Source organism: Prionailurus viverrinus, chromosome B4, assembly GCF_022837055.1.
Source record: "Prionailurus viverrinus isolate Anna chromosome B4, UM_Priviv_1.0, whole genome shotgun sequence".
Classification (NCBI taxonomy): Eukaryota; Metazoa; Chordata; class Mammalia; order Carnivora; family Felidae; genus Prionailurus; species Prionailurus viverrinus.
Window position 1 is genome coordinate 18,013,352 of NC_062567.1, and position 24,667 is coordinate 18,038,018.

The 24,667-nt window shown below is 48.1% G+C and overlaps 1 protein-coding gene across 2 annotated transcripts in view; it reads right to left on the reverse strand.

Annotated features, from left to right (window-relative positions):
* The window catches only part of PIP4K2A (phosphatidylinositol-5-phosphate 4-kinase type 2 alpha), a 192,588-nt gene that overhangs the window by 43,173 nt on the left and 124,748 nt on the right, over positions 1–24,667 (reverse strand). For both annotated transcript variants that reach the window (XM_047865340.1, XM_047865341.1), the window contains exon 4: positions 10,021–10,173. In XM_047865340.1, coding sequence (XP_047721296.1) covers positions 10,021–10,173 — 153 coding nt within the window. The remainder of the gene's footprint in view (positions 1–10,020; positions 10,174–24,667) is intronic.

Sequence of the window (24,667 nt, forward strand, 5' to 3'; positions counted from 1 at the left end):
TTCTTCCCCGAGAGCGAGGGCCGAACGTACACCATCCCTTCAGGGTCTCTCAAATATGGCATTTTTCGGAGACATTCCTCTCTGGGGCATGATGGCGGCTGCTCTGGGTCACCTGCAGCCTCGCTCTTCTCTTGCGTCGGAGAAGCTCGGTCTGGCGCCCGCGCCGGTGGCTTTCAAATGCGTGCAACTCCGCAATGACCCTGAGTTTTCATCTGAATAGGCACTGAACGCGTCCTCTCCAAGTTTAAAAAAGTGAACTCGATTGCCATCAGTTCTTACTATGCTTTCTATATGGAGCTAAGACATGACAGTTATTCTTGGGCTCAGCGTCTGTATTCTCAGTGTTACACTTCCCACATTACCTACGTTTGCATTTTAAAATATTGTTTTTATTAAGTATTTTTCACGCTTGTATTTTCATGGCTGGATACCTCCTGTTACCTGTTATTTATCACAGGGTGGCTTCTGTTTTTTTTTCAAGAGGACTCTCAGGAACTTATATTTGCTGGCAATGTTTTTGTCTGCAACTGTGTTTTCAACACTAACAGTTTTTACTTTTTTAGTCTTCTTTGAAAAAAATGTGCTTGCTGGGGAGCATCTGAGTGTCTCAGTTGGTTAAGCGTCAGACTCTTGACTTCGGCTCAGGTCCTGATCCCGTAGTTCATGAGTTCCGGCCCCGCATCGGGCTCTGGAGCCTGCTTGGGTTCCCTCTCTCCCTCTCTCTCTGCCCCTCCCCAACCTGCACTTTCTCTCCCTCAAAATAAATAAACATTAAAAAAAAAAAATGTACTTGTTGGAGGGGCGCCTGGGTAGCTCAGTCGGCAAAGTGTCCAACTTCGGCTCAGGTGGTGATCTCCCAGTTTGTGAGTTTGAGCCCTGTGTCGGCCTCTGTGCTGACAGCTCAGAGCCTGGAGCCTGTTTCAGATTCTGTGTCTCCCTCTCTCTCTGCCCCTCCCCTGCTTGCGCTCTGTCGTCTCCCTCTCTCAAAAATAAATATATGTTTAAAAAAAAATGTACTTGTTAGAAAAAAATAATGTATTTGTCTGGGCACCTGGCTGGCTCAGTCGGAAAAACATGCAACTCTTGATCTTGGAGTTGTGAGTTCAAGCCCCATGTTGGGTGTAGAGATTACTTAAATAAACAGTACTTTAAAAAAATGCAATTGTAGGGGTGCCTGCGTGGCTCAGTTGGTTAGAGGCCGACTTCGGCTCAGGTCATGATCTCACGTCTTGTGGTTCGAGCCCCGCATTGGGCTCTGTGCTGACAGCTCAGAGCCTGGAGCCTGCTTCAGATTCTGTCTCCCTCTCTCTCTGCCCCTCCCCAACTCGCACGGTGTGTGTTGTGTCTCTCTCTCTCAAAACTAAACAAACATTAACAAAAATGTATAAAGGATTCCATGGGGTAACCAGTAAAACTAAATTTTATCTCTTCATCATTCTTCCTTAGAGCTTTTTCCTATATAGCTACGGGTTTGCTAGAACTGTAACACAATGATAAATTAACACGGTGAAATCAGAAATTTTAAATCCTATAAAGCCCAACAACCACAACAAGGTCTCCGTCTCCTTTGCTCTTAGGCACTCAACAAGAATAACAAGTCTTATGAATCCCCAATTTGTTGCTCCTCTCGTGCAAAATGAAACGCCATGAAAAGACCCACAGCCGACTGAAGGTTTCAGCCGAGAAGGTTCTAAGGGATGTCCCGCAACAGATCAGTATTTATAGCTCTGCATGCAAGTGCGAACCTGGGCTCTTGGCTTTGGAAATTGCTGTCATTATCCTGTTTCACTCATTCTTCTAGAGGCTTGGAGTGACCATTTAATATAGCATCAAATTAACACTTCAACGTAAAGTCTCGTTTCATTTAATGTTTCTGAAAGGGTAAATTACCCGTAATGCTTATTGTGCCTCTGGCTCTGCGTATAGATCACTGCGCCAACAAGAAAGAAAGAAAAGAGAGAAAGAGGGGGCGCCTGGGGGGGCTCAGTCGGTCGAGTGTCCGACTTCGGCTCAGGTCACGATCTCACCGTTTGTGAGTTTGAGCCCCACGTCAGGCTCCGCGCTGGCAGCGTGGAGCCTGCTTAGGGTTCTCTCTCTCCCTCCCCCACCCCCTGCCATTCATGCTATGTCTGTCTCCCTCAAAATAAATAAACTCAAGTAAGTGCTTAGGGCATTTTTTCCTGGCTACAATGAAAATGCAGAATGGCCGTTCCAGCCTCATCCTAAGGAGATCTGAGACCTTACGGCCCCTCCAGAACCACACTCGACGGGAGGCTGAGCTGGTCAAAGAAGGCAGGTTCCAGAACCATCCTCTTGCCCTCCAAAGAGCCAGGAGCCGGGCCCCGGAGGCCCGTGCCTAGGACTGGGAGGTCAAATGCTTCAGCAGGGGTACCCGGGAGCCAGGCCAGGAGGAGGAACTGGGGCCAGAGAAGTTGGGTTGTGTAGCAAGGAAGGGCAGGGCGCTACGAGGTGTAGATCCTGACAGAAACATGTTGTGCTCCCCGTTCACCTTCTTCGGCACAGAGAAAGCTCTCTGGACGGCACCTTGCCTAAAGTAAAGCTCGGGGACCCTCTGGAGATTAAGCAAGGAGCTCACCAGGACCACCAACGACGAGAAGGCAAGTGTGGCGGCCCTTGGGGAAGGCCTTCCCACCCAGCTGTGGAGCGCAGTCCGCGGCCTTGTTGGCAGGCTCCTTCTGCGCCTGCCTCCCTGTCACTCTGGCCCAACGCAGGAGCTTCTCGGGGGGAGGGCTCAAGAGCACCGCACCAGTCGGCCACAGCTTCACTGGCCTGCACGGCGGTCTGACTCCCCGTCTGCCCAATCCTGCCCCTCCCCCCTCCCCTCCCCTACCTAGGTATGACCCCTAGTCTGCATCTTGACCCCACACTGTGCGGGCTTCTGCTTGGGAAGGTTGCTCTGAGGCTTTCATCTTGACTTAACTTATATATTTTAAAAATTTTTTAATGTTTATTTATTTTTGAGAGAGAGAGCACGAGCGAGCACGAGCGGGGGAGGGGCAGAGAGAAACAACAAATTCAGGTTCCCAGAAATTACAAAGGTTGGGACCATCAGAAACAGAATTCGAACAGCTCTGCATAAAACACTTAAAAGACAGAAGATGGGGGCGCTTGGGCGGCTCGGTTGGTTAAACGTCTGACTCTTGATCTCAGCTCAGGTCTTGATCTCAGGGTCGTGAGTTCAAGACCCGCGCTGGGCTTCATGCCGGGTGTGAAGGCTACTTTAAAAAGAAATACATTTTTAAAAAGTCAAAAAAACTAAAAATAAAGAATGCCATTTCAGCCATGGGCATATTACAAGCAACTATCAGGAATGAACTGGCAGATATTTAAAAATGGAACTTCTGGAAGGAAAACAGAATTATAGAAACAAAAAGCACTGGGTAGGTGAGACAGGGGAACAGGACAGTATAGCTGGATCGGGTACGGCTGAGGAACTTCCCCGGAATCTCACGAGCAGAGATGTTTGCAGGTGGAAAATGACAAAGAGAAGTGATGAGCCGTGGAGACCAGAATGAGAACGTTCTAGCTGTTACAGAGGCAAGAGGAGAAAAGACGATGTATAAAGAGAAAAGGTCGGCGGAATTTCCAGAAACTGGAGAAGGATCTGGGGCAGGGGGCAGGAGGCAGGTGCCGTGGGTGGGTTGGGCAACTCCCCGGAAACCCGAGACCCAGTGTGTACGATGCCGGGAGCTGGGAGCCGGGAGCCGGGAGGCAAGGGCTCTGAGCACCCCATTCATTAGCAAGCAGCAACTCCCCACCTGCAAAGTGGAGCTGGGGTGGGGGGACCCCCTGGGGACCCCAGGGATGGCAAAGGCCTTTCCTGATGTTTCTGGCTGTTTCTAAGACCAAGAAATGCGTCTGGTCTGCGGCTTCTGAGGGCAGAGGCCCTGCTGGGAGCTCAGAGCTCCCCGGCACCTCCTGGACTTAAAGCTTTAATGTCCTTCTCAAATTTTAACAGACCTCTTCTCCAGACAGGGAACCAAAAACCCAAGGGGAGACTCGGGAGTGTTCCCCCAGTTCTAGAAAGGAGATACTGCCCTGCCGCCTCAGAAGCTTCATCAGCATCACCTGGGAGCACGTTAGAGACGCAGCATCTCAGGCCACCCGAGACCCACGGAGTCAGAATCTGCGTTTGTGTGGGAGGCTCGAGTGCTGGGTCTAGAATCAAAGTCTGAGAAGCAATGATGTGGTCTGTAACTGTTTCTCCTGTGCCAACACTGGTTGTTTTAACGGCTGGCTTTTATGGTGCCTGTTTTCTGGGTTTTCCTCTACCCGTGGCTCACTCTTCGAATGATAACGCCGACACCACTGTCCTTCGTGGGAAGGTAAAAAGATACGCGTCAGAGAGGGTCCAAAAAAAGTGCAGCATTCACTCTAAATCCTCCGCTGAGATGTGAGGTACTCGCGTAACATCCAGATTCAGCTCAAGTTACTGACTGTTTCCCAACTGCCAAGGATAAAAAAGGGATTGGGGGGGGGGGGGGGTTACCTTATCAATTCTTTCAGTTGATCATTTCAGTCATTTGAAATAAAAAAAGAAGCGCTTTTAAACCCTGAATTGCAAAAACTTAAAAGATATTCTTAGGCATTTCTTGATCATTTATACTAACTTGTTCCCTCTCCTGAAACTTCTAAAATTTTACTGACACTGACTCTGAATTTCAGTTAACGCTGAAGGACAGAAGACCAAAACTCCCAGTGAATTCAAGCCGGTGGGAAACAAAGAATCGCTCACTGAAAGAGGAAGTAAGACATTCAAGTAGGTTCTTGGCCATTTTTTTCCCCCCTTTTCGAATGCTCTCTGACACGGTCGGGCCAGTCAGCTGATAATCGTCACTTACGAGACCCAAGTTTACTCTAGCCTGACAAAATCCGAAGATGGCGTCGACACCAAAACATTGGGTTATTTTCCCAAATAAAACAAAGAGAAAACCAAATAAAGTAAAAGAGACTTGTAAGTGTTTCCTTTGCTAAAGAGACATTTCCCGCTGGTCTGAGAGACGACGCTGAGTAGAAATTAGGGTAGGATTTCGGCCGCACGTCAAGACTAAAAAGCAAGACGCCAGGACTTGGGAAAAATTCGAACTCCTTGTGGTTTGAATCCTCATTTGAGTCCTGCAACAGGACCACACGGTATCAGACACCAGGCCCCCCAGTGGATCGAAAGAGTTCACGGGTTTCAACACCGGAAGGGAGTAGAACAGAATTTATCTTAGTCGTTTGTTTAGCACGGACCATACACCAACCTGAGCAGGTTGTAAAAATCAATTCGCCTAATTAGCACAAAACCTAAGGAGGTTGGTTCTTAGGTTGATGAAGGAGGTTCTGTGATCCAAATTTTATAGGCAGAGAAGCGGCAGGGAGAGGTCGGGTAACTTGCCCCAGGTCGCGTAGCTGGTCACAGGCAAAAGTGAGCACACAGCTCCGCAGTCCGAGGCCTGAACCCTCTCCCACACCGCATGGCCGGGGAGGTAGGCTCGTCAGAAGCTTAATCCCAGGAAAAATGTATTTAAACATCTAGCGATGTTCCACTTCTCCGGACACTGGCCTGGTCTCTGACCTTCCAGACCATAGCTGCAGCTCTGGGGAGATTTCATCAGAACGGAAAACAACGAAGGAAAAGAGAAGGGAAAAGAGAAGTCAAAGGGCCATGCCATGACCACAGCTATCAGCAAGTCCATCCGTTTATTCCACAGGAGACACCCTCTCGGAGAGCGGTCCCGTCCGTTGACAGGTAACGTGAACAAGTCTCATTGCTTGTCTACTAGCCCAGGCGGTTCAGAAGCACAGCACATTAGAAGGTAAAGGCGGCGAAAAGCAACACGAAATGGAAGAATTGTCAGTTGCCGCTAAAGCAAGAGACAGAAATTTATGACTCCACATAAATCCCAGAGTTAGTGTAGGCCTACTCAAAGCGGGAAGAAAGGCCTGACGTGCACCTCAAACGCCTCTGAGCGTCACTGAACAGAGAACCACAACTCCTGGATTGCAGATGACGCGGCCCGGGTCTGATCGCCCGGAACAGCTACCCAGGGGCACGAACAGGGCTGAGCTCAGCACCATGGAAAGTTACCCACAGCTCATGGGAAGGTGGCCTGGGAGAGGAGCAGCGTGAAGAAGGTTCAAGTTCGGTCTGGAGGAAGCCAGGCCGGCAGAGGGCCGGGGAGCCCGTGCAAACTGCCCCCTCCCTGGCACGATCGTGTCGATCGAGTGTAATTACCGTCTGGTTTCAGCAGCCTACGATGATGATTTTTCTTTTAAAGCCCTAGGAAATTCTGTGCTGCACGGCTGTTTGCAAGGATGACGTTTATTGTGCCACATGCCCCCTCTGTGGAGTGCTCCTCAAGACAGCGCTGTCTGATCTTAATACCAAGAACAGTTGTGTTCCTCCTGAACAACCGATCCATCTGTACCTTCAGGCACAGCAGCCGTGTAACTGACTCACTCAGGTTTCTCTTTCCGCTTTGGATGCGAGGAAACTGCGGTCTACCGGACCTCGTGCTACTAAGCACGCTGGTCACCACGGCATGACACCTTCGGCTCATCCCACGCTCCGTTTTGTGCCTTCGCCCTCTCCTTCCCTCTTCTACGTTTCCTTTCTTCCCACTGATTCTATCTTGTATTTCAAACTTCCTTGAAGGCCACCTTACATCCTTTCTGGAATTAGGTCAAGAGTAAGACCGTGAACAAATGAATGAATGAATGAATGAATGAATGAATGGAACTCAGGTGGGGACACTGAGGTTCAGAGATCGCCTAAGTAGCCATTTCATAACAAGCTAGGATCTATGTCTCCTGCCTTTCAACGTCACGTCCTTTACATTAATTGTGTTAACAATGGTGATTCTCAATGATCAAGACGCTTTATATTTTAAAATTCTATTTCTAAGAGGAAAGAAAAATCCAGATGTTGGCTAATTGAGACTTTTCTGGATGAAGAACATACCGAGAAAATAACAATTTTCTAGCAGTGGAACGGAAGGAAATCTTGAGCGCTCTGAAAGCCCCGGGAGCACGTCAATCGATTTGTTTTGATCCCTGATGTATTTTATGTAATACTAACACTATGTCAGATCTGCATGTTAGGGTACAGGGACTACCCAGGAGAGAACATTTCAAACAGTGATTTCTGTAAAGTCAAAAAAATTCTCAACTCAATGTTGTCATCAAGGAGTTGATGCTTGAATTGTGTGTCACCTTTTACTAGAACAGTACCGGAGTCATGTATCAGAAGAGTATGTTTTCATCAGTCACTTGAGGTATCACTTTGCTTTGAATGTTCTGAGGCAATTTAGAGAAAGAATAAAAAGAATGTCTAAGTATGACATTAAGTTCCAGAGGGGGGAACACGAAATAGTAGACAGCTTAAAAGGTGAACAGGTAAACGCTGCCTCTTACAATCCAATCCATTCCGAAACGAGTGCCTTAGTGTTTCCCCCCTCGCCTGTACTATGCCGGCATTTTAAAGCGCCCCTCATATTGGGCAATAGCATAAATGCTCTAGAACAAGTTTCAAAAGGAACAGATGTTATAAAAGATTTTTTAGGGGCGCCTGGGTGGCGCAGTCGGTTAAGCGTCCGACTTCAGCCAGGTCACGATCTCGCGTTCCGTCAGTTCGAGCCCCGCGTCAGGCTCTGGGCTGATGGCTCAGAACCTGGATCCTGCTTCGGATTCTGTGTCTCCCTCTCTCTCTGCCCCTTGCCCGTTCATGCTCTGTCTCTCTCTGTCCCAAAAATAAATAAACGTTGAAAAAAAAATTTTTTTTTAAAGATTTTTTAGATAGGAAATGAATTTACAGGCTGACTAATGTTTTTAGAAAACAAATCAGGCGCAGTCCCCCGTTTCCTGAAACAGAATATAGCTCAAAGATGTTGACAGATTTCACTGCCAGCAGAATGCAGTCGATCACATTTGCAAAGATGGGAGGAAACAGCAACTGTGAAGAAATGATCCACGAGGGTCAGAACATCGTGCGTGACCATAAAGTAAGGAAGCTGACTTTTATTTTTTATTTATTTATGTATTTAAAAATTTTTTTAATGTTTATTTTTGAGAGAGAGAGCGAGCGAGCGAGCGAGCATGAGCGGGGGAGGGGCAGAGAGAGAGGGAGACAACGAATCTGAAGCAGGCTCCAGGCCCTGAGCTGTCAGCACAGGGCCCGACGCGGGGCTCGAACTCACGAATGACGAGATCATGACCTGAGCTGAAGTCGGACGCTTCACCGACTGAGCCACCCAGGCGTCCCGGAAAATGAATTTTAAACAGACATCTCGGGAGCTCACAAGTCCAAAGGAGCACTGCCATCAACACAGTCACCTTAAGAGGCGGGTACAGGGGCGCCTGGGTGGCGCAGTCGGTCAAGCGTCCGACTTCAGCCAGGTCATGATCTCGCAGTTCGTGGGTTCGAGCCCCGCGTCGGGCTCCGTGCTGACAGCGCAGAGCCTGGAGCCTGCTTCCGATTCTGTGTCTCCTTCTCTCTCTGCCCCTCCCCCGTTCATGCTCTGTCTCTCTCTGTCCCAAAAATAAATAAAGGTTGAAAAAAGAAAAAATTAAAAAAAAAAAAAAAAAAGAGGTGGGTACATAATAATGGTTCAGAATCCTTTGGTTAACACAGGCAGGGCCCTCAGCACTTTGTCTGACTATCTTCTGTGCAGCCAATCATTACCTGGAGATATTCAGGTAAAAAAACAAAGCAGGACTCTAAAAGCGTGTGTGTGTGCGCGTGCGCACGCATGTACGTGTTTTAGCGTGTGGTTCAAACACGAGTTCTGAGGGGGACCGCTATGATGTTGTAAGCAACGCTTACATTCACGCCACTGTTGTGTGACTTAATGAGAATGGTTCCCACCACCATATATTGAGCTCCTAAGGTATGGCAGACGGGGTGCTCAAAGTACCTGGTGTACATTCTCCCGTTCAACCCTCGGGACTCCAGAGTTAGGTGCTGTTATTATCTCCACTGTATAAATAGAGGAAGAAAATGAGGCTCTGAAGTCCAGAAGTCATGTGGTTAGTAGGCGACAGGGCTGGGATTTGAACCCAGGATTGTCTGATACTGGACTGCATGCTCGTATTCCACAGTAAGTGGAAAAGCCTTTTGTACCTCTGGCTGGGCCCTGAGAACAGTTGTCCTACCAGGCACACTTACATTGGAATTTATTGAGATTGAGGGAGGGAGGGAGGGAGGGAGGGAGACAGAAGGACAGACTGCTGCTCCCAAGGGTACCTTCATTTTATCCCCAGGGGATTATAAAGGGATAACATGAGGGGTGAAAAAAGAGGCAGGAAACACAAACACCCACTTTCTCAAACCAAACAATTTTCGCAGAGTGGGGTGGACCTTTCTGGGGCCAGGACAGGAAGAGACCGAGAAAACAGGACAGGATTTGGACATGTAAGTGAATAAGTCCTCGAGAGGTCAACACCACCTTCTGGCATGGGTGAAACACTTCTGAAATGTTGCCAAATCTTCAACCGAGTGATTTTATTTATTTATTTTTTTTTTTTTTTCCTTCAACGTTTTTTATTTATTTTTGGGACAGAGAGAGACAGAGCATGAACGGGGGAGGGGCAGAGACAGAGGGAGACACAGAATCGGAAACAGGCTCCAGGCTCCGAGCCATCAGCCCAGAGCCCGACGCGGGGCTCGAACTCACGGACCGCGAGATCGTGACCTGGCTGAAGTCGGACGCTTGACCGACTGCGCCACCCAGGCGCCCCAAACCGAGTGATTTTAAAATCAGAACGGTCATCATGAAAACTATTACGGAGAAGAGTTTCACATGAAGAATGTTTTATACATAACTAATGATCTTCCTCGTATAAGAATTCCTAAATGTTATCAGTCATCGGGCCACAGTAATGTTAAGAAACCCAGCTAGAGGGGACTTTTATGCCAAATGTGTTCTCATCATTTCCTACCTAGGTCTTTGGTCTTGGTCCTAATTCATCGTGACTTTCAGTTCACTTTCTCAAGAGTTTCAAACACAGAAAAATTACCTGGTGGTATTTCTTCAGGATGTTGTGCATTTCGGCCACGTCTTCGCTTGTGATGGTCTTGATGATGTATCTCTTGTCATAGGAAGTGTGGAATCGGGCCCCGCTGCGTGCCTGGGAATCGTTGGGAAGGGGTGCGCTCCTCGTCAAGGAATTCTTCCCGTTGGGATAAAGTTGGAGGAAAGAGGAAAGAGACTGGTTAGAGGCGTGGCTTTCTCATTTGCAGGTCACGTGCTGTCATCACAAGTCTTCAAACACGGTTACGTTTGGATAGGGTGACATTATATATTCATAGTAACTCAAGCGGGTAGTCTTTCAAATGTAATGCAGACAGCTTGGATCCGTACTGTGCTTCTAATGTCCTTAAAGTAGGCGAATCCTAGGATTACAATCAAAGTTATTGTGTTCACCTTGTTCTTTTAAAAAACAAAAAAACAAAAAACTTTTTAAAATGTTTATTTATGTTTGAGAAAGAGACAGAGAGAGTGTGAGCGGGGGAGGGGCAGAGAGAGAGGGAGACACAGAATCCGAAGCAGGATCCAAGCACAGAGGCCAACACGGAGCTTGAACCCACGAGCCGCGAGATCGTGACCTGAGCCGAAGTCGGACGCTCAACCGACTGAGCCACCCAGGCGCCCCTCACCTTGTTCTTTTCTGAGTGGGACAGGGCTCGGATTTTCTTCTGAATAAAATTAGGTTCCAGTCGTGAAAACTTTTTTTTTTTTTTTTAATATTCCCTGAGTGGTTTCCTTATAGGACAGGTATTCTCCTAAACAGCAGGTGCAAAGCATTTCTTTCTCCTAATTCTGGTAACATCTCCATGAAATGGTTACTATTATCACAGGTTTACAGATGAGGAGACGGGAGAAGAGATGGGTTGATCATTGGGCAAAGGTCACATGGCTAGTAAGGGGAAGAGCTAGGATCCTATCTCCAGGGCTGCTGGCTCAGAACCCCCCAGGTTCTCAACTAGGAAAACTACTCAAAACTGTGTTGTCTGCGGCATGCCTGGGGAGGAGCCGGGGCAGGTGTATTCTAAACTAGCTCCTCCAAAGATTCTGACTTGGTCCACCCCCCCCCACCCCCCCCCACCCCCCCCACCCCCCCCCCACCTCCCCCCCCCCCCCCCCCGCCTTCAGCCACTTTTGAGAACAACTTAGCTCCTGGAGAGTGGATGAGGAAGGGCTCTTGGAGCACCAGTTCATTCCAGTATCTGGGTCACACTAATGGCACTCTAGCTACATAAGCCCACCCTGACGTCTCCCCTCTTCTCATTTGTGACTCTCCTGTTTGAATCTCCTGTTTTTTCTTTTTTTTTTTTTTAAGATTAAAAAAAAAATGTTTACGGGCACCTGGGTGGCTCAGTCAGTTAAGCATCGGACTTCGGCTCAGGTCATGATCTCATGGTCCGTGGGTTCGAGCCCCGCGTTCGGCTCTGTGCTGACAGCTTGGAGCCTGGAGCCTGTTTTGGATTCTGTGTCTCCCTCTCTCTCTCTCTCTCAAAAATAAATAAAACACTAAAAAAATTTTTTTTCTAATGTTTATTTTTTTATTATTAAAAAAAATTTTTTTTAAATGTTTTTATTTATTTGTGTGAGAGACAGAGTGCAAGCAGGGGAGAAGCAGAGGGACAGGGAGACACAGATTCCGAAGCAGGCTCCAGGCTCTGATCTGTCAGCACAGAGTCCGGCGTGGGGCTTGAACCCACAAACCGTGAGATCATGACCTGAGCCGAAGTCGGACGCTTAACCGACTGAGCCACCCAGGCCCCCGATGTTAATTTATATTTGAGAGAGACAGACAAAGTGTGTGGGAGCACACCAACAAGGGAGGGGCAGAGAGAGAAGGAGACAGAAGATCTGAGCCACCCAGGCACCCCAATCTCCTGTTTTCTTGACCTCCCCCACTTCCCCCACCTTCTCACACTGCTCACTCAGCCGACTAGGATAACCTGTAGCATCTGAGAAGTCTGGTCCCCACCCCGGCTACCTGTGCTCCTCAGCGTTGCCCTTCCTGCCCTGCCTGGCCCCACTCGGCTGCGTCTGAGGGATTCAAAGGCAAAGACCCTTTCCCCCTCCAACTTCCTCTCTACCAGTGGGCACTCCAAAGCCCCAGTGAATGTCTCGTTAAGGGGCAGACGTCTTTAGAGAGGCAGGGGATATCACTGCATCATGGAGTTTCAAGGGGAGAGTTCCTCTGTGTCTGGTATATTCAAGTCTCCTTATCCTTTCCTTCCTTTCTAGATGAAATCCAGCAAGGTTTGGCTATATGAGGCAGAACAAAATTGCGGGGGCAGAGTAAGACCTCCGAAGGCCCGCCTCGGGCTGAGGGAGGGTCTCCCAGGCTGGGTGCTGATGCCACGGCAGCGCACCGTGCTGTCCTGTGCGTCTCGCTTGCGATGTGGTGGCCACACCTGTCAAGTGCAAAGCCAATGCTGCCGATTAACTGAATTTGCTTTCCTCAGCCTATTAGAAACTGGAGAGAGGGGGGGAAAAATCGATGCAACTTGCAATGACTTTACATAGCAGGATTTGGCAGTGTTAAGTCATTCTTAAGACCACTGAAATTCATTAGACCGAGAAGGATGGAAATAATTTTCACGATGAAAATGGCCATATTGATAAAGAGTTTAATTCTCAATCACGTTTTTCTTTCTCCCCTCAAAAAAAAAAAAAAAATTCTCCTTAGTAGAATAAAAAGGAAGAGAATCAGAGTGAATTTCCCCTTTAGGGGTTTTAAATGCTAGCAAAAAAAAAAAAAAAAAAAAGCAGTCATTGCTACTGGCTAATGGTCTCACATTTTCCTCCCACACGTTAACCTGCAGAAAATTATTCCAAATAACTCCTTTCAGGAAGGGGGTGGGGTATATAGTAAAGGGCACCTGTGTTCTGCAAAGGACAGAATTAAGGCAGCATATTTGCAGATCGCTTTCCTAGGTGTTACAGAGGCCACTGGGAGGACAATACAATTGAAAGCTGCACACTAAGTGCTTCTCAAACTTTAAGGAGCAACCAAATCACCTGGGATCCTGTTAAAATGCAGGTTCTGACCCAGCAGGCGTGGGGTGGGGCATCTGAAGCAGATGGGGCTGTTCACAGCAGGTCTGTCGCCCGTGGGACAATCAAGGGTCCACTGCACGGTGGCTATGACGTGTTTTGTGTGTTCTTAGTGCGTAAAGTCATTACACACTTACCTGCATGAACACCTTTCCCGTTATATTCTGTGCAACTCTGCTTTGATTAAAATGGGAGGCTTTACGGTGAGGATGAAGAATTGATTGCATCCACTGTATTAATTCATTAAAGGAGTGTTTCATTATGATATGTACAAGGCAGCGTCTGAATTTCCAAAGGGCTGGAAATGATTCATCCAATGAGCAGTAACTCCTTAGCTCAGACGCTACCTCCTTGCAAATTCTGTCTTCCCTGTCAGTTTCAAATATATTGACAAGCATTTATTATAGACTCTGTATGAGCATACTGCCCACGTCCTAATCCTGGTCATAACACTTTACAAATTCTAATCTTAATTCTGCCTCAACTCAGTTTTTCAATAATCACGTGAGTGGTCCCAACCTACAGTGCCTACTTCCACTATGTGTAAGGATTTTTTTTTTAAGGCTCTTCAGTTTCAAATCATCAGTGAAGTTAGGAACAGATACTTGTCACAGTTAAGAATGTACCTTTTATAATCACTATGAATGTAAAAAGACAGGGAATCAAGTTCACCGAACGACCTAGACAAGCAGAACATCAGAAGAGAAAACACAATTTATACAAAATGCACGATCCTTGGAATGACTCAAGCACTTGGGAAAATCCAACTCATTAGTTCATATTTTATTTTCACAACATTCCTCTGAGATAGGAAAGGTCAGGTGCATTTTCCCACTTGAAGATAACCAAACTGTGGAGTACAACGGAATCAAGTAATAATGCCTAAGCCTCCTGCCGGAAGCTTCCTCTGAGGAAGCCAGAAAGGGCAATTTTTGAAAAGACTTTTGACATTACTTAACATCATCATCATCGACTTTCTGTGGTCTTTGAAATAAGGTAGGAGAGAGAGAGAGAGAGAGAGAGAGAGAGAGAGAGAGTGTGTGTGTGTGTGTGTGTGTGTGTGTGTGTGTGTAAAGGCAGTACTGTGTAATGGTAGGGAGCCGGGCTGAACCCAGTACGTGTTCTGTCACTCCTCAACCCTTGGATGTCATTTAGCCTCTCTGAGCCTCAGTTTCTGTGTTTGTGAACTGATGGAGAATAAAGCAGGGGAGAGGGGGAGCTGAATGAGATGTCTACCTCAGACCTTTCATAACTCTAAGAACGTCTTTACTCAAAGGCATGATGTGCCGCTCCAGGAACCGGAGATTCACCTCGGAGGGTGAGTCTGTATGTTTCCCAACAAAGTCCAGTCAGAAAAGTACGCCCACTCAGCACGGGCATGATGATGGTTTAGGACGTCTGGGCCATGATTCAACAGGGGGTGGCAATCGTTCTTAGGGGAGCATGAAACTGACGCTTTGCTGATTGCAGATGGGCTCAGGACAATTTCAGCAAGGCCGAGAAAAGGGGCAGGGGAGGAGGTCAGGGCTGCGGGCCGACAGGACTCGCTGAGCGGCCTCAGTACAGTCTGCTACCTAGCAAAGCTGAATATTGAAATTCTTCAGTGCGCTCCGCTCTGTCCCAAAGGAAAAACGGACTGTAGAATCACACAGGATGCTTGGTGAGTTTGCGAGGTCAAGAGGAGGAAGGCCCGAGAGAAGCAGAGCTTGGGATGGCCTTCAGGAGCCCCCAGAGGGGCCCTCTGTGTGTAAGTAATTCTCTTAATCCAGGAGCACGACAGCTGGAAACAACCTTGGAGATTATTCCAAGCCATCCCATTACAGGCAAGAAAATAGAAGCCCGGAGTGGAAATGACTTGCCTGCCTCAGTGCGTTAACACCTCGGTGGGATGAGGTACGTGGGGGGGCCCTGCAGGGGCAGTCGGCCACCATCCCTCCCGGGCTGGAGAGTCTGGGGGCGCGTCAACAACGGGACTGTTGACACAGATTCTTCCGTGGTGACAAATGCCTTCTAGTCACAACTTAAGAGCACGGGCGAACTGGCCCCAAACCAAAAGTGTCTTCAGGTTTGCAGTTTCGCCAAGGAAAGGTAAATCCTCGGTAACAGCTTCGACGCGAATGCAGCCCAGAGTCCTCAATTCGCACTTTTATTAACATGTGTATTTATGTATCCTGACTCATCCTAGGGCTGTTCGTTCCTCGATGTGGGGGAGGACGGGTAGGAGTAGGAGCCGTCTTCTCTCCAGGCAAGGGCGGAAAGTGATGGATGTTTGTGGAACAGGTTTTGGGACAGGGAAAGCATGTGTGGCTGAGTCCCGGGCTTGGAGTCAGACAATCCAATGGCACAGAGGGGGCTGGGAGATGCCTAAGCACTCAGTATTTCTGCCGGTCCCGTCTGTGCATTGGGGTGACAGCACCAATCCTGAGATTTCTTCACATTTCTGACCAGGTGGCGTAGTTCATTGTGCCTGTTTTAATCAGTCCACACGTTCTGGGAATTGCTGGGGGTTCTCAGTCTCTTTTGGGGACTGGCTCCTATCTTTACAGACTGCCCCATCCTCTGTCTTTCCCTGCTTAAAGCAATAAGGGTTTTCTTGGCAAAGAATGCCAAGGCTGAAAGAAGTAATCCTTTCCTCCGGGAGTGCTAAACTCTGGCTCATTCTCTACAATGCTCAACTGGTAAGGAAAGAAAGAAACAGAAAAAGAAGTTAAGGCGAAAATCTGCAAGCTAGGACAAGATCTGCACGGAAGAAAGAAGGTCTAGCTGATGGCACCATTTAAAAAAAAAAAAAAAAATCTTTCTAAGGGCACCTGAGTGGCTCCGTCGGTTAAGCGTCCGACTCTGGGTTTCAGCTCACGTCATGATCTGGCGATTTCGGGCTCTGTGCCGACAGCGCAGAGCCTGCTTGGGATTCTCTCTCTGCCCCTTCCTCACCCGTGCCGTCTCTCTCTCTCTCAAACTAAGTACATAAACTTAAAAAAAAAAATTCTATCTCATCTGGACCACCTGATTTAAAGACCAAGTCTGAGATGAAAGTCTGATCTAACCAAAGGCCTACAAAGCACCACTTCTAGGGCTGGTTCAGACACCTTCAAGGTAATTCCTATTTCCAAAATAAAAAACTTACTGTCAGCAATGTTCACCCTGACCTACCTGTCCATGTGTATGAGAAAGCTGCCTAGAGTGTGGAGCTCTGCTCTCATTAGAGAACAGATTCCCTGTCAAGGACGAAGCTTAGAGAGTTATATATTCTGAAATAAGGTGTGCCTAAATTCAAAATCTGGGATTCTGAACCTCTCAGTTCAAAAGTGTGAACATGCAAAACAAAGTGACCTGGGGATATCTGGGGTCAAAGTCACAACACAATATAAAGGCCATCCAGGGCACTGAGTGTGTGAAATGTCCATCCCATTACATATTCCCAAGTCTAGAAGCCATCGGAAGAGAACGCATTATCACCAACCTACCAAGTACACACTCATCAGAAGATTCTGAACGTGGAGACCATCTCTCTGTATTTACTTTATTCATCTGTCTATCTAGTTTCCTCATATTTCCTCAGGCTCACATTAACATAAGCAGAGGCCTGATGTTTCAAGTTCCAAACAGCGCTGATGAGGAAACCAGGAGACGGTATAACATGGAATTGGACACGGGAACTTCAGAAATCAAGACTATGAATTTGGACAAGTTATTTAAGCTCTTTGTGCCTCAGTGTCCACATCTGTAGAAAGGTAATAATGATGAGGATAATGATAATACCAATCAAAAGTTTGCCTGGGGGTTAAATTAGAGAATGTAAACTTTTTATAATAGTGCCTGGAATACAGTAGTACTCAGTAAACAGTAGCTATTATTATAAATAGTAAATTTCAACTTGGAAGCTACTTAGAGGGGGGCAGACTGATATTGACAGATGATTCTGCAGGTTAGGAAGTTAAGAATGAAGGATTTATAGAGGTGCCTGGGTGGCTCAGTCGGTTAGGCGTCTGACTTCGCTCAGGTCAAGATCTCACGGTTCATGAGTTTGAGCCCTGCATCCGACTCTGTGCTGACAGCTCAGAGCCCGGAGCCTGCTTAGGATTCTGTGTCTCCCTCTCTCTACCCCTTGCCCACTCACACTCTGTCTCTCTCTCTCAAAAATAAATAAACGTTAAAAAAAAAATGAAGGACTCATAATAAGTTCTTCTAATTTGCTCTTGATTCCTCCTGTCCCCATCCTGGCCAAGCCTCTAGTTTGTACCCAGTGAAAATTGAGAGCCACACACTCTCCATTCACCTTTGCAGGTTATTTCCTACAGCCCTCCATAACAACCACTTATATTTTTACAAAAGAACTTAAAACATTTTATAAGGAACTTTCAAGTTGAAAATTCCCAACCCGCAAGGTCTTTCTCCTGTCCTTGGCCCCCGCTTACCTCCACCAAAGGGGAAGGGGGCGGGACAAGTCTCTAAAGAAATAGAAAGGGGTGGGGGGAGGCAGCTGGGGGCAGTGGGTGCCTCCTTCTTGAGGGGGAGGAAGGGAGGAAAGTAGGCTGGCTGAAGATGCCCATGAATCTGCAGGAATAGCAGGGGTGGGGGGGGAGGGGATGGACTCAGGGTAGCCCAACGTGCAGGCCTCCGTTGCCTCTGTTACCTCGAGGGAGAAACAAGAATAATGAAGGGTGAGCAGGTGCCGGCTAAAGATGAGGGCTTGAGGAGAGGAATGGAGGTTTGGAAAAGTAACCTTGGAACTGATCGTCCGGGAAGTCACCCGTGTAATAGGTTGGCTTCCCACGAAACCACAATCCCATTCAATGTGGGGCCTTAAAAGACTCACTTTAATATTCAAAATATGAATGAACAGACCTTGGTACGGCGTCACTGCCCATAAGGTCTCAGCATGTATGACAGAAATAGGGCAAGTCAGAAGTTAAGGGCGACGAGCCCGCCCAACTCCCCTCCCCCGCCCCTCACTCTGTTACCTGATTATCTGCAAAGAAAGTTGGACTTCATGTCTCTAGGTTTCCTTCTCGCTCTCCTAGTCGCTATTCAGTGATAGTTACCGCTGTTAGCTTGTAGAGACGTAGGAACCGGTAATGATTTGCTATCAGTTTAGGGTGAAATCTAATCATAAATGGAAAACTAACTGCTGTGTTCATTGGCTACCCCTCTCTTCTATACATGTGTTAGCTTCATATTATAAACTATGTAACGTTTTAAATTCACTTGTTCTAAATGGAAATACCGTTATCACAACGCCCGGCCCTCAAGAAAAAGGCAACGGAAATCAGTGGTGGAAGGAAAAAACAAAATCATATACTGAATATAAACGAATCTTAAACCGCGAACATTCTTCTGTCTTCATGGCGTTACTGAGCTGTAACTCACATACCACACAATTCACCTACTGCAAGTTCAATGTTTTTTTTTTTTTTTTTTTTTTTTTAAGTATATATCCAGAGTTAACCATCCCCGCAATGAATTCTGGAACATTTTCATCACCTCAAAAAGAAGCCTGGACCCGTTAGCAGTCACTCCCATTCTGACCCGCTCTAGGAAACCACAAATCCACGGTCTTCTAGATTTGCCTGTTCCGGACATTTCATAGAAACGCTCCTACGGGACAGAGGCGTGTGTGACAGAACCGAACTTTCTTCTTGCAAGTCCCTGACGTGACCGACGGTGCTGGCTGTAGCCCCTGGGCCGTCTCTGGGCGAGTGAAGGGACATTACGGGCGCCCTGTCCTCGGTCCAGTGCAGGGGATACATGACAGCCAGCAGATGTTGCGTCGTGGGGTACTTCTGGGCTTGCTGGGGAGTTGGGGGGGGGGAGAAGATGGACTCTGACAAAAACTGAAATTCTGGGGCAAAGCTATTGGAGGCAGGGCGGGTAGCAATCTGACAACTGAGCCCAGTTTTGCTTGCCTATCTTGCCAGTTGGTAAGTGAACTTTTTTTCAGCACCTCCATTTTCCACAGCCACATGTATTACGGATCGTACAGCACCCTGTCCCCAAACCTCAAGAGCTGTGTTTGAAGCTCCAAATATACCATGTCAGCCCTCGGCAGGGAATAAAGGAAGATCATGAGAGATAAGGCTCCCTCTTCAGCGGCCTTCGTGCGCTTCTAAATGGAAATTTGTCATCATTTCCTTTCAGAAAGGGATTAATGGTGCCATCCTCCCTCCCCACTCCTCTACAGTCTACACTGAAGAGGTTTGTTTCCTCAGTGGGAGGTCCGGGGTTGGGGGCGGGGGGGGGGGGGGGGGGGGGATGCCCAGAAAAGTGGAGGAAATGTAAAGGTCAATTTGATTAGCTCATTCTTAGCGGCCATCTTCTAATGTCTCTCATGAAAATGTCATGATTTAGCAACCATTACGGTCCCCTGTGCATTTTTTTTTTAATACCCAAGCATTTTGAACACTTAATTCTCCTCGTCTTAGGCATTTTTGGTTTCTTCCCCCTCCCCCCCCCCCGCCCCCATTTTGATATGGTTTGCATTTCTGTTAAAACCCATGGATAGAGAGTTTTCTTCTTTTTTTTTAATCAACAGAGAGGCCGCTTAAAATCAAGCCTGTCATGCTCCAATGTATAGAGGCCACCATCTCACAAAGAGAACGTGTCAATATTGTATATAAGAGCCTCGGCGACTGTCATCTACTCGAGATGACTTAATAACACATTCAGAGAGTTGACGGCTGGCAGGGCCTCAGCAAACATCGCATCCTTCTCCCTCATTTCACAGATGAGAAAACTGAGACTCACTGGGAGTAAGTGACTGGACGTAGCCACAGCCAACAGTCACTGAAGATCCAAAACTCAAACCAGCCCCCTTGCTCCCAGGAAACGCTCTTTTTTCCTAACCCACGCTACCTGTTTCGGGGACTTGAAACCTGGAAGCCGATCGCTCCCTGCGGACAACTCAGGATTATGATTACATGCCTCGAATCACAAGGCGGGGAGCCAGGAGCAACCCCCCAATGAGGCTGCTTTCTGGGTTTGCGTTTGACAGATCTGAGAAAGCACAGATGGTCCTCTGACCTCGTCAGAGGGGGAAAGACCAACACGCTAACTTGAACATCGTCATCAAGGATTTATTAAATGCCCACTGTGTTCAAAGTCGTGTGCTAAGCTCTTTGGGAATTTCAAAGGAAGTCTGAGCTGTGATCCCAGGCGCAGAGTGGCTTTCATTAAAAAGGGGAGCAAGACACATTGCAATTTAACACTTATCAATAATGAAACGGCGGAGAAAAGAACACACAAATGAATGGTGATGGCCAGCAGAGGAAGCAGCAGAGATGCGGGAACTTCACAGAGCGCCATGAGACCTCCTTCAAAAATCTCAGTCGGTTAAGCATCTGACTTTGGCTCAGGTCATGAGCTCACGCGTGGATTGTGAGTTCGAGCCCCACATCGGGCTCTGCGCCGACAGTGTGGAACCTGCCCGGGATTCTCTCTCCCCACCTCTCTCTCTGCCCCTCTCCCCTACTTGCATACTCTCTTTCTCTCTCTTTGTTAAAAAACAAAACAAAACCCTCGGGTTGGTAACTGACCGAGATCAAAATACCCCAGACCTGTGTCTAAGGATCGTAGTAAGCAAACACAACGTCTAACCCGGACAGGAGCTCCCTGACAAGATGACTGTCCGCTCTTGGTTGGAAATCACGGGTCATCACCCAAAGTGGGTTCAGGGTGAGGAACACAGGCAAACAGGAAGCCTGAGTTCTCAGGTGGGGACAGTAACTGGTTCAATTCATAAGAAAGAGCAGAGAAAGCACAAGAAAAAGAAAATCTGATGACGTTGGTGGGTTGTGAGGGAGTTTTCCCAAAAGTCTGTCAGGAGATTGTCCGATCCTTGGGTTTTCAGCCCCGGGAGGAGCTTCTGTCCGATACGCACTGTGGGGCCCACGGAGGCTCAGCCGTGAGGCCCGCGGGTGTGAGAAGCTGTGAACAAGCTGGCCCAAGAGACAACAGTCTCAATGGGAAAAGGAAGAGCTGATATGGTTCAGGGAGCAAGTTCCAGGTGGTGACAGCGTAGGTAGGTAGGTTTGTCGAGAGACAAGCACCCACACGCCAATCCCTCCCAGGCCCGGGCCTCAGCTCCTGACCCTGACCCCGAGCACCCCCCAGGCTGCCCCACTGCATGACGACCTGCCCCTCCCCCGTGACTCGCACCCCCGCTCTCCCAGCCCCTCAGGCTCCGCCACCCCCAACTCCTGTCACGTGTGTCTCAAAACTGCTCTCTGCCTCACCCTGTCACTCCCAAGTGCCCTGGTTTATGCCTCCTCACTTTGCTGGGACATCGCACAGGCTCCGGGTTTTGTTACCTCCCCTTTCTGCATTCTGCGCGTGACCACCCTCAGTCATCTTTAGACAATTCACACGTCCTCACATCACTCCCCTGTGCAAAATCCACACGGCTGCTCCGGGGCTGACGAATCTGGCTGAAGCCTGCGGTCCGGCTTCCCGTCCTTATCTCCGCAGTCCCGCCACCACCCAGGGGCTGAGCGTTTCCTGGGCTCTCGGCCGCCATGCTCTGGCCCAGAAGGCTCGCTTACCTTGGTCTCCCCCCACCCCCCCACCAGCCCTCCCTCCCTTTCTGCCTCACGTATTTCCTACGGGCCTGCCCGAGGCCCGGCCGCGGCTACGTTCTGGGCCTGCACCCTGGTGGGCACACTGGACTCAGTCCCTGCCCTCAGGCTAAGTGACACTTGGGGAAATCTACGTGATGACAGGCGCTGTCTGGTGCAGATATTTTCTTTGCCACAGCTCCGCACACCCTGAAGGTCCTTCTTCACGCCGAAAAGACGTTATTTTGAAACCCGAAAGGACAACATCAAAAGTTTCAGACGTGAGCTTTTAGAATCAGTTGTTTTAAAATTAGAATTCTCTGTTACAAATACAAAGGAGAAGGTGCATCAGATGCAAATAATGAGGGATTCTAATTCAGGAGACGCGGCAGGGGAAGAGAAAGCCCGGTGATTATCCTCCACAAAGAACAAGAGGGCCTCAGTTTCAATTACGGGCTGTGTCGAGGCTTAACTGCCTCATCCCCGTCCTGCGGAACGTTTTGGTCTCTGGCCGGGCAGTCCTCTCCCGCAGCTCAGAAACTTTAAGCGAAGCCTCCCTTTCACTTCCCAGGCCTGTTGTGAAACGTTCTGGTCCTCGGAGAGGCTGGAAAGAGGGACGCAGCTTTTCTTGGAGAATAGTAAAAAAGATGTCTGGGTTTCTGTAAATCTCATTAGCATCAAATACAGAATCTGGCGTGGACTAGTTTAAAAGCAAGCGAACAACAGACACAAACAATGGGGCGCCTGGGTGACTCAGCGGGTTAAGCATCCCACTTCGGCTCAGGGCATGATCTCGCAGTTCATGGGTTCGAGCCCCGTGTCGGGCTCGGTGCGGGCAGCTCAGAGCCTGGAGCCTGCTTCGGATTCTGTGTCTCCCTCTCTCTCTCTGCCCCTCTGCTTGTGTTTGTTTTCTCTCTCTCTCAAAAATAAATAAAGTTAAGGGGCGCCTGGGTGGCGCAGTCGGTTAAGCGTCCGACTTCAGCCAGGTCACGATCTCGCGGTCCGTGAGTTCGAGCCCCACGTCGGGCTCTGGGCTGATGGCTCAGAGCCTGGAGCCTGTTTCCGATTCTGTGTCTCCCTCTCTCTCTGCCCCTCCCCCGTTCATGCTCTGTCTCTCTCTGTCCCAAAAATAAATAAAAACATTGAAAAAAAATTAAAAAAAAAAAGTTAAAAAAAAAAAAAGAACAGCTGTCTCTAGTTTTAAAAAACAAACGAAAAGGAGTCCCCTTGCTCTGTCTTCCCTTCTGCATCGCCTATAATGTCTTGCACAGAGCCTGACAGGCAATAGATACAAATAAACACACCCTGAGTGGTAAACGTGCGTGAAATTATCCACCTAGAGGGGAGCAGAGCCTCGGGCGGCCTGGAACCTCAGGGCCAGTGACAGTGGAAGCCTCCATGGGGGCATCCGTCTTCAAAGATGCCTTATATCTTAAAATCATGGTAACTGGGACTCACTTTGGCCCAGTGATTGGAAGAATATAATTCAACACTGAGTGCTTTACAAACCAATGAAGTAATTTGAAAACACACGTATAAACTGGAGAAAGTTCTGAACCTGGACACACACACACACACACCTACACAGAGGTTTCTACATACACGTGTGTGCTAAGTGATACTGTTGTTAAGGAAGAATATTCTAGAACTGTTGCTTATGAGAAAAAAAAGTTTCATTCTTAAAAGACATTCAAGAAACCAAAACCAGGGGAAAGATACAATTGTTGATAGCAGGATTGCTTTTCAATTCTTCTCAAGAAGTTTAAATTTGCTGCTAGAGGTCAATTAGGTAGCCTAATTACTATGTTCTAATTTGATCAGATTCAGCAATACTGACTTTTTCCAGGTGCAGCAAAAAGGCATTCACACACCCAAGGCAGGTGGACACCATTCACCCATTTGACTTAACGCGAAGGTCCAAATACTAAATGAACCAGGCAGGGGGCTCCCGATCATCACGCGGATGCAAAGCCGCTTGTCTAACAGGCAAACACTTCAGAAAAACAAACACATCGAGGAAAAGCAAAGCAGCGTGGGGCCCGGTCCCCTCTAGCCATCCAGTGGCGTCAAAAGACGATCAGATCCCAGGTCACTGATCTCACTTTTCAAATCAGACCGAGAGAGAGTATTTAACTTGGTACTGCGGATGTCAACTGATACGCGTTCCTTGTTCTGTCCACGAGAGACACAATGGCTGGGCGGTGGTGAGTTGATGTGCCGGGCAGCTGGGACAATGGCCCGGCTAGTCCTGGCCTGTTCCCACTGCTGGGCATTCCGGGCCCTGCCCAGGTCCGTGGCACCTCCACCTTCACCCCGGCAATGCCCGGAGGCCCTCAAGGTATGAACTCAGAGCCAGAGCTGGCACAACTTCCTCCTTTTTTCCAAACCGAGTAGCCAACAGAGTGGGTGGGGCCCCACATCCACAATCTCATCTTCGGGTTAAACTGCAGGGCCTGCCCCTCCCGAAACTTTTTTAGGAGGTAGAGACTTTGGGAAAGCGACGTGGGACTGGAGGGGAAAACCGGCACGTAGCTCTGGTTCGCTAAAGTTACTTTGAACACCCACCTTTTTTTCTCTTTTTAATAGAAATACAGTTGCCAAAGAGAAAGCAGCAATTTAAATGCCAAAAGTACCGGGCGTAGCTGAGGAAAGGAGTGGTGTTCAAATGATTAATTATACTCACACTGGCTCTCCTCTGTACTGATTTCTCCTGCTAAGAGCTTAAGAGATTTGCCAGTTAGTTCCACGAATCCTCCTCCACTTGCCTCATTTGCCTTTAAAGTTTGTCCTCAGCAATTTGCACTTACTTAACTATCAAGTTGACATGGTTTTGTTTTGGGGGGGCGGAGGGGAAGGTGAAGGAAAACTGGCTCATGTCTTGGTATTTTTGCAACAAAACTAGTCATTTTAGGACATTTTAAAAACTACTTTCATCTATAGTTCAGATTTCAGGCTGTAAAGGCTCCATTTTTGATCTCACTGAGCAGCGCTGATTATGGGAAGAAACATACGGACTTCATCTTGGTAACAAATTGAGGGACCTAA